The following is a 10,515-nucleotide window of genomic DNA, read 5'->3' on the forward strand; positions in this document are numbered from 1 at the left end:
TGTTTTTAAAAAAAAACACAACAAAATCCACACAATCGAATACACAAGAGTTATACATAGTGGACTAAGCTAATTTAGTTTTTAAAAAAAAAAACTATAAATTTTTTGAAACAGATTTTATTAGATCTGATGTTTAGGAACTAAATAAAGAAATCTTGTGTGGCTTATGGGCATCCCTTGTTACATTGTTCGTTTCATCTGTTGCATAAAGTAATTGTTCTGTTCCAGGAGAGATGTACATGTGTATTTTCAAAATAGCTTTTGGTGGTTCTGTGTTTCTGAATAGTATATATTCCCTGTGTATTTTTCCTTAAGTTCTTAGATGATGTTTCCTCTACTGAAAGTAAAGAGCCCAGTGGTCTGAGTGAGCCAGTACATCTAAAAGAAGGGTAAATACATCTTGAATCCACGTTGTGCAAAACAGAATTGACTTTACTGTTTTTTCATTAATGCCAGCATCAGATTAATGCTTATTAAAGTGTTTGATATACTGTAAAAATTATGATATTTGTAATTTGTGATAATTCTTGGTTAGTTTGCAGAATTAGTTTAAACCAACAACTGTAAACTTTCATAACTCATCTTTTAAATACTTTGGAAAAAATAATTAAAAGCAGCTTAAAACCTATTAAAGCCTGTCTGCATTTCTGTTACAATTCAGTGTGTGCTCTGTGACGGGTTATTCAGGATTGTGAAAGTGTATTTTAAAAGAATGTATTAATTTACTTTAGAATTACTTTGCATGCTGTTTAAGCCCAGCCAGCTAAATGTTCTGCCTTTAAAGTAGGAGAAAAAATTACCCTGTAATTGGAATACTTAACAGTAAATGATAGAATGCTTTTATAAAAATTGAGGTGAGAATCACTCTTTCTAAGAAATGAACTGTCTTTTTTTTATGTTGATCAAGAATAGCTGATGAATTAATTCAAACATTTATGGGGAAAAAAATTTGTATTTATCTGAGAAGCAGATTCATAGCAAGTAAGGATTATTCTGTGAAACAAGCATCCGAATTTCAAACAAGGAAGAAATGTACCACTATTAAAATACTAAATAGAAAGGAAGGAGACAATTGTAGTGGATCAACACTTAGTTATAGCAATTTAGAAGCTAATCTGTATTATAAATTGATGGCTGTTGCTCAAAAAAAAGTTGCCAGTGAGTACACTTAAAGTGTACTGAATACAGTTTGTGTCTACCCTTGCTATTGAGTCATGTTCAGCATCATTTCATTTATATTCAGTTTCTGATCCAGATAAGGCCAAGCACATTCACATGTAGAAAGTGGCAGGAAACAGAGAATCTTGTAGTTGGATACACCTTACTCCCTTTTGGGAAAATTTGGAGTTCTGGATCTGAATAAGTAAGTACCCACTCCAAATTTACTGCTACAAACAAGAGTCTGGATTGTGTATTTTTCAAACTCCTTTCCTGTTTATGGAACCCTGTACATGATCACCATAGTGGGAGCTAATCTTGAAGATCTATTTTGAACACCTAGTAGATTTTTTTTTTTTTTTTTTTTTAATCTACAAGGAAGTAGATTTTTATGTTGCTGCATGATGAACAATAATGTGTTATCTCAAATGGTTTTGGAAGCTCTTCAGAAGACTAATGGTTGCATTCCATTTGATTCTGTCTTTACAGAGAAATGTACAAAAGAGCTCAGGGAAGGACTCGGATTGGTAAAAAGAATTTCAAGAAACGGTGGTTCTGTCTAACAAGTAGAGAATTCACCTACCACAAACAGCAAGGTAGATTATGTTTATTTTACAATTATTTTTATTTTCTCAATATTTTCTAAGTGTTTGCATCTGATTTGTGCTTTTTAAAATGCCTAATTTTTTTATTTTCCTAAAGTACATATGTTTTAGTTACCTTTGCCAATTACCAAATGCTTCTGTCTGTGATTCATGTACATTTTTCTCAATAATAAAAATGCACATTTTGAGAACTTAACCTACAGTACCAGTGTACTGAGGTTATAAAACAGTTTTTTAAAAATCGCTGCACTCATCTGTTTACAACTTTTTACAGACAAAGAACCAATTTTCACTATTCCAATCAAAAACATCCTTGCAGTGGAGAAACTTGATGAGAGCTCCTTTAACAAGAAAAATGTGAGTCAAAAGATAGTTTATATGTAATTCTTGATGTGTTCTTTGAATAAAAGATTATAATTCGCTTATAGAGTTACTGAAACCCTATTACTAAATACTTCAGCAAAAAATCTTTTTTGGATCAGGAATAAAAAGCTGTATGCAGTATTTCCAAGTACTCTGAACATGGAACTGAACCTGCAGATTTGGATCTCTGCACCAGCTTTCATGACTGATTTTGTGACTTCTGCCCCTCTTTCCAAATTTTTGGAATGAAGGTTAAAACTACCGTGACCTTATTACAAAGCACTTTTATGTAAGGTTTTAGTAGTATGTATTATATTGTGTTCTACTAGAAATGTAATATTACCAAACTTATATTTATTCCTTTTGATGAGAAATTCCTACAATACCTTCATCAGCTGAGACAGTTGTGCTCATGGCCTCAGTCTGGACCTGTAACACATCAGTATTCCTGTTGTTATCTCAATCCAAAATTCTGAGGCAGTGATAAAAGTACGGCTGTTACTTAGCCTGAGGATGGCTAAAGGAGAGACTTCTGGGAATCTTCTGTTACTCTCAGGATATGAAACATGAAGTCTGAGGTCATATTTAAAGATACGTGAATGAAGAGGCAGGAAATGCATCATGTTCTAATTCTTTAAGGATTCTTTTTTGGATGAGGAAATGGTGTAGGTGGAACACAGGGAGCTGTTTTGGTTTTTTTTTTTTCTCCTAAATAGGGCTGTGTAGTAAAATTAAAGAGGTGAAAAGTCTTCCTTTCTCCCTTGTCTCACTTTCTGTCTTAATTTGGCTTTGTTGAATTGCCTGAGCTTTGAAATCTATTTTCACACATTCAAAGTTGCTCAATAACTGGATTTTTTTACTGAGCAGAATAACTTGCATTGCTTCTACAGATGTTTCAAGTACTACATGGAGAAAAGCCACTCTATATCCAAGCAAATAACTGTGTAGAAGCTAGTGAGTGGATAGAAGCTCTTTGCCGAGTAACAAGATGCAACCAGAAGAGGCTTAGTTTTTACCATCCTTCTGCTTTTCTGAATGGGAACTGGCTTTGCTGCAAGGCTACAATAGAGAACACAGTGGGCTGTGCTCGTTGCACTGCGTAAGTTGCTTCTCAAATGAAAATGCATACATTTTGTAGGACAAATAATGTACGATTCACTATACAACTTGAAAATCTGAAGGCAAGGCTTTCCCTGTCTACTTTAGCAAGTTACGTTACTAAAAACATGCCTTACTAATAAGGTCCGAAGTACTGGATTTTATTGAGTCTATTACTTCGTCAGCCACCATGTGAAATGAAGGTAACCAATTCAGCATGTAAATCAGAAATATTGAATGGTTGATTTCTTTCCACACAGAATAATAGATTTTAATAGGTCAGGTTTATTCAGATGCCAAGCTGAATGCAGAAATACGACATGCCTAGGTCATCTTTATGAAATAATTGAAATACCTTGCTGCAGAGGGCTCAGCCTGAAAGTCTTATCTCTTTCCCTAATGACATTGTCTTGTTTTATACAGTCACTTTTTTATTTTAACCTCACATATTTTAAAATACAGTGTACTAAGAAAATCAGCTAAATAATCATGGTTGTAGATTCTAACAAATCATTTGGGTTTTGTAGGTATGTCAGGAAAATGAATAACATAATGCATTAATGCCTTTCTTTAAGCTGCTGATTTCTGAAAACAAACAAATGCTCTGATCTTCTTTAAAAATAAATTTATCCTTAACTGGATAGTTTACATAAGTTACAGACTAAAGATCTCAGTCTTCTAAAATTCAGTATAAGTCCTACAAGATAACTTTCTGAAAATGCATATAATACTTTTTCCATGTTACTCAGTTCATTCTTATATTAGGTTTCTCAACAGTTCAAAAGATTCCCATTACTAAATAACTTTTGGTTGGTTTTGTCTTTCTGGTTTTTTAACTGTTCTGGTTTAGGAATGTATCTTGTCCTTCTGTTCTGGTTACCTTTCAAGTATAGTAGATTTTTTAAGAAGTGTTTAATTATCATTTAATAACAATTAACCTTACTTTGATATGTTTGAAATATTTTTCTCTTCACATACTGAATAATAAATTCTGTTGGAGAAAGCGATTTTTAGTATTGGTGTATTCATTGCCCTCAAAACTGTATACACCTGTTTCTGTAGAACACTTGCAATGAATGCGAAGTTCTGTTTAGCAATTGTGAAGCTGTCTGTGAGTGATAGACATATTAAAAGGCTAAGTATATTGAAACAGAACCAGTTTTTACTTGCTTTCAAACCTTTCAAGAATGACTTTTTGACTACCTGTCTCTTTTTTCACCTTTTAGAGATGTTCCTGCTGATACTCAAATTGAGATTGATGGAGACAGAGAGACAGAAAGAATTTACTCGCTTTTCACTATCAACATGTCTAAACTACAGAAGTTGGAAGGTACTCAATAATTCAGAAGAATTATACTGGTATTACTCAGGTTTAATTCTTTAGGCCCATAACATCAGTTTGATGTCTTAACAATTTACCTGAAAATCATAGAGAGTAGAGACACAGATTATATTTTTGTCTTCTTAGTGCTCTGTTATCAGACATTCTTCAGTCATTTCTTTACAGTAGACATCAGGCATGCACATTGTTCTAATTGAATTTGCATATATGAAATATCTTTAATAGTCTAAACAGAGAGACTGCAAATATAGCTGGTTGCTCTTCTGTCTTTGCTCTCCTTTTCCTGACGATGGAGCAAATTCTATTGAACATGGTTGAGTTGCAAGAAAGCATTGGTCTTCTGTTAATGTGAACAGGAGAGAGCTGGATGCTCAAGATGCGGAACACAACCAGCAGAGAATAAGCCATAGAACTGTAAATACATCTAGTTGGTACTGTCTCCTACTTTTGTCTTGACCCATTCTATGTATAAGCTAGAGTAACTTTACATTTCAGAATTGCAGAATCACCATTTAAGTAAGAGTTAGATCTGTTTGTTAATTATAGAAATTCTAATTGGGATAACTGTGGTAATTTTTGTAGAGGCTTGCGGAAGTATAGCAGTCTATCAAGGTCCACGGAAAGAACCAGATGATTATTCTAACTTCACAATTGAAGATTCTGTAGCAACTTTTCATACACTTAAACAGATAATAGATATAGTAGAAAAGCTGAATGAATCGCATGAAAAATACCGAAAGAAGAGATCATCTAGTGCTAAATATGGTAGTGAGTAAGTATCTTATGTAATTTTGACATACATAAATGTGTATTTTTAAAAAAATAAATCACAGAACAAGGCCAGGCTTGTTGAGGTAGAGATAATTAAGCTAAAGGTAGATTTAGACAACACAAGGACCTGGAGAAAATAAGGTACATCGTTTGTAGTAATACAGCTTTTTACCAGTTGTTAGAAGATACAAGAAGTTCCTCTGGTGTGGGATTTGTCTGTGTTCCTTTTGAGATTCTTATAAGTGGGTGCAATGACTCTGTCATTTCCTTGCAACTTAACATCTGAAGTGCACACAAAATACATACCTAACTGTCTGCCTACCTTTTAATTTTTTTTTTGAAATTTCAGATTTCAGTTAAATAATTACAATATCAAGTTATGTAAAACTGTAAAAATTACACTGCAGAAACATCTCTTTCATGCAGTATATTTACTGCTTGTAATTCACTCGCCATACTCAATGATAAATAGTATTTCTGGTGAAGTTAAAAAAAAAAAAAAAAAAAAAAAAAAAAAAAATCTGTTCTTTGGAGGATGTTGTTGTTCCAGAGCAGATTCTTTCAATTCTCTTCAGTCCTGGCTGGTATCTGTGGAACACCACTAGCAAGTTTTCTCATTCTTCTTTGCATCAATAAGGCTTGATTCACCAGAAAAAGAGGCTGCTCAAACCTCGATTTGGTTTGCCTAGCTTAGTGTTTGACCCAAGTTGTTTAGAAAAATTGACTTTGATTTAGAGGTCTCACATGAAAGTATGTGAGGTTTTCTGCAAATCATGAAATTTCACAAGTAGTGGTAGAAATTGTGCAAAAAATACAGGTTTGCTTAATAAATTAGAACTGTATGAGAACTACAAAGCAAATGTTAACCTTAAAAATATTTACATATGATATTTTATTTTTTCCAGAGAAAATCCAATTGTTGGAAAAGTTTCCTAACCAAAACGAACTGGCACACTTGGATGAAAAAAGAAACTGGAAATGCTGTTGAGTGTTTTGGTTTTTTGTTTTGGTTTTGTTTTTTTTAAATTCATTATATGTATTTTTACAAAGTATTTAAGAATGAACATAAATGCTAGTTGTGTTGACAATCTATTTAATATTTAATAGAAAAATATCTACTTGGAAATCTGGTCTTAAGGTTTATTCTCATTTTGCTGAAGAACTTGAAGTTGCAGGTTCTTGAAGTAACAGGTGTGAATAAATCTAAATGTTGTTTTGCCATTGTTGTCTTATTGGAAAGAACTTTCTAAACAAATAAGCTTTTTAATGGAAGAAAATCCACACGGCATTTGTTGGTTGGATTACATCTCTCAATACAGACACTGCAAACTTGCGTGAGTTTACCATGAGTGCCTGCCGTGCTGATATGGATCTTGAAATAGAAATCCCAAGATACTATGACATGGAAAAGATCTGAAGCTTCACACTCAATTCATTTGATGTTTTTCCTTGTATTAGGTGTTGTCAGGACTTGATTTATCTACAGCTGAAGTTTTACAAAAATCATGCAGTATGCTGCAAATAACCTGGACAGCAGATACCAGTGTTAGTTATGTTTTTAAGTACTAAAGAAGAAGAAATCAGGGAACTTACGTTGTACCTCTTGTTTACATTTGGGGTGAGTAATACATGGAGTGACATTAGACCACTATCTATTTTCTTTAGGATTTTTTTAAGGTACATATTTTTTCTTAATCTAAAAAGAAATCCAGGGTAGTAACATTCTTTTTAAATAAGTTTGCCTACGGATAGAAAAATTTAAATGTGAACAGATTGTGGTTAAGTACTGATCAATTTACATCATCCCATGTATGATTTTATTTCTTTTTTTTTTAATAAAAAGTAATAACTAGGTCCAGCTCATCTTTTGATTACAAATCTAATAAATAATCTCTATTATAATCACTCAAAGCACTTTAGATATCTGGACTATCCCAGATTATTTTTAGATACTTTGTAGTATCTGCTTGTTATGATCAGTTGAATGATCAACTTTGTTTTGTCTTCAAGCAATGCTTCAGTGAATATTTTTATATCTTTAGTTATATGGATTCGTGTTTGCCACTTAACACAATTTTAAACTGGCGTTCTTGACTTTAGTAAGATTAATTTTTGCTCACTTCATCTGAGAAGTTAGGTTTATGCTGAAAGAACATATATGTATATAACCAGGAAGAAGCAAAGGTATTACTGTGGCAACTTTGCTTCATCAGTATTAAATACAATGGTACGCCTTGGAATATTATTTTTAATAATAACTATATGTGATACTTTTATTTTTGGAGCATTTGCTATGGGGTCTTTTGTTGTTGTTTTGTTGGGTGTTTTTTGTGGTTTGGTTTTTTTTTTTTTTTACAATCATGATTTGGCCAAATTAATTAGGAATGTAACTTACAAATGGAAATCCACAATGCTTGAAACTGTAAGCTGTTTAAATTACTGTACATTTATTATACTGTTGTAGGGAGGCTTTCTGTAATAGAAGCAAGTTGGCAAGACAGGTTTGAAATCTCTTTTGGAACGAATGTAATTTGTTAGAATAACCATTTGGTTTAATACCAGACAAACTATTTTAGAATATCTGGGATTCAGTACTAGTATCTGCAACGTCACAATCATTTAATCACCTCAGCTGTTTTTGCCTTTTCCTTTTTTTACACATTTGATGTATTCTAAGGGACTTTTATTTGCCAACAGTTGAAACTGGGGGGGCGGGAAGGGAATATAGTAATGCCAAGAAATGTGTTTTGCCAAGGTAAAGTGGGTCTGATTAATTGCCATTAATAAAAAGCTGCCATTAAACAAAGTTGAGTGTGGTTGAGTGTCAAAGTTAGATTTTGCTTTATATGGATTAACCCTGTGACAAAGTATTTGTTCCTTGGAGCCATTTTCTGTTGTTTTCAAAGTCAAATTTATGAAAAATTAAATTGTATACTCTTGCAACATTTTTTTTAAAATATGCACTTTTTTTTGCTTTGGTACTGGAATATCTAGGAAAAACACAAAGGCCATTGAATATTAGTGACCATTAAGATTTGATTTCTCATTTTACAATGTTTTAAAATGCAGTAGATGTTGTAGAATTTCATTAGGTACAAGTAGGATGATTAATAATAAAAGTTGCCTTCATTTTGATTAGTCTAGAAAGATGATGTTATTCAGTAATTAGTTCTGTTAGGATTGTAAATTATCATTAGTTTTAATTTGTATTATGGTGATGTATTGTTGAATGTATTTTTATTTAAATTTTATTTTCTTATCAAGACATTAAAATGTTTTGTAACATTGCTTGAGAATAACTCACAAATAAATTACAACAAACTTGAGATACGCTGTGTGTTTATTGTGAGGCCTGGCTTTTTTAAAATGTTAGCTGTGTGTTTATTGTGAGCCCTGGCTTTTTAAAATGTTAGCATTTATCTGTAGACTGAGTTAATAGGGGTTTACATACAGGAGTTGGGTACAAAAAGATAAATCTAGTTGACAGGAAAAAAAACCCAAAATGAAGTTGAGGGATCTTGCATGGTCATCTACAGCATTGTTACGTTCTAAGACTGATGGTTGGAGAGAGAAGTGATAGTCATTTAGCATAACAGCGTGCATAGAAGCCTTAGTAATTTGACAGTTTTTAAAATGTTTGCAATAACTAGTCTGATGTATTGAAGGATATCTAGTACTATGTTGTTAGAATTATATGACTAATCTTTTTTCTTGCCTACTGATTTGTCTTTCATTACCTGTCCTGTGTACTAATACCAGCTATATAATTTGTCAGACCTATTTTAAATATATTGCATATGGAAAAAATGGTCTGTACTTTTCTCAGTCTTCTTTCTTTATGTAATCTGGGCACTTTTTTGCCACCTCTCTCCCCTCCTATGCTTATGGGTGTTTTTTATAAGATAATTTTGTACAACCATGTTTTAATGTCTTGAGATTGTTTTGTTTCCTTGTACAGAGAGCTGACCTGTTGTCCTTTATTGCTGGTATGGAAGCTCCTATTAGGAGTTACAGTGCAAACCTTCCAGCCACTTTGGAATTAATTTTGATTAATTCTGAGGTAAGCTGTATTAAGGCCCAGTCTGGGTGGTCACTGCATTCATTTGCAGAGATCAGAAAGCAGAGGAAGTTAAAGATGAAATTGAAGTATAGGAGAAATTTTTTTCTGTGGACATTAAAAAAAATTTTTGTAAAGATTCTATGATGTTTATAGCAGAGTGATCTATTCTTTCACTGTTAATATGCTACCTTATCCAACCATTCCATTAGAGTATTCTCTAAACCATGACGTGAAAAGGGCATCCCCATTTAAGATTTGTAGATTCTGTGCTGATCATGCTTTCAAGTTCTGGGCTGGGCTAGCAATCATAGATGCATAAGGCCTCTGTAGCTAGGAGGCTCTTCCTAGGACTCTGGATTCCTTGAAAATCAGTGTGCTAGTTTCTCACACAGTTTTATACATCCTTGTCCCCCATCATACTTGCAGATGACTATAGTGAGAAAATGCATACTTACAGCCTATATATAGGTGAGCAGATATATTTATCTTCATATAGTCTACCTATAGGCTGTATATATAGTGAACAGAATCAATAATATATGGAAAATTAAGTGTTTATAAGACATTATCTTTAATTTCTGCTCATTTGTATGTATTTTAAAGTAGGAAGATTGCAACTTTTACTCACATCTGAAAAGGACTGATTCACTATTGTTTTTAAAAGAGCATGCATATGGAATAAAAATTAGGCCAATAAGCAACAGCTCCCAGTAACAAATACGAGCAACTTCCAGTAGAATGGACAAATGCATACAGTTTACTTAAGGTTCTTACAAATAGTTACAGAAGTATGTTTAGCTAAGTTTTATATGATTTATGCAGGTTCAATAAACCAGAAATCTTTTAATAGCAGTAAGGAGACTATATCAGTGTTATTCAGCTGTGTATTCAGCTGTGATGAGACTGCTGCTGGAATACTTTGTCTGTTCCTGAAATTCAGCAATATAGGCAGCTGTTTAAAAAAATTTAATTCAGAGTTTGAGAGTAGAGCTATAAGAACTGGGAGTGTAGACTGTAATTTAGCTAAATTACTTAGTTTAAAAATACAAGTTTAAAAAGTCACTTTATGTACTTAAATCAGGGACAGAAATTTGATAATCAGTTGCCCTACAATCAGA

General features: G+C 32.8%; 1 protein-coding gene across 2 annotated transcripts in view; it reads left to right on the top strand.

Moving 5' to 3' along the window:
- RASA2 (RAS p21 protein activator 2) overlaps window positions 1–8,039 on the top strand; it is a 52,179-nt gene extending 44,140 nt beyond the window's left edge. For both annotated transcript variants that reach the window (XM_050902667.1, XM_050902666.1), the window contains exons 18-24: window positions 316–389; window positions 1,648–1,754; window positions 2,038–2,120; window positions 3,017–3,225; window positions 4,451–4,554; window positions 5,149–5,338; window positions 6,243–8,039. In XM_050902667.1, the coding sequence (XP_050758624.1) occupies window positions 316–389; window positions 1,648–1,754; window positions 2,038–2,120; window positions 3,017–3,225; window positions 4,451–4,554; window positions 5,149–5,338; window positions 6,243–6,273 (798 nt within the window). In that variant the 3' untranslated portion in view covers window positions 6,274–8,039. The remainder of the gene's footprint in view (window positions 1–315; window positions 390–1,647; window positions 1,755–2,037; window positions 2,121–3,016; window positions 3,226–4,450; window positions 4,555–5,148; window positions 5,339–6,242) is intronic.
- The last annotated feature ends 2,476 nt before the right edge of the window (window positions 8,040–10,515 follow it).

The sequence above is a fragment of the Gymnogyps californianus genome, chromosome 10, assembly GCF_018139145.2.
Source record: "Gymnogyps californianus isolate 813 chromosome 10, ASM1813914v2, whole genome shotgun sequence".
NCBI lineage: Eukaryota > Metazoa > Chordata > Aves > Accipitriformes > Cathartidae > Gymnogyps > Gymnogyps californianus.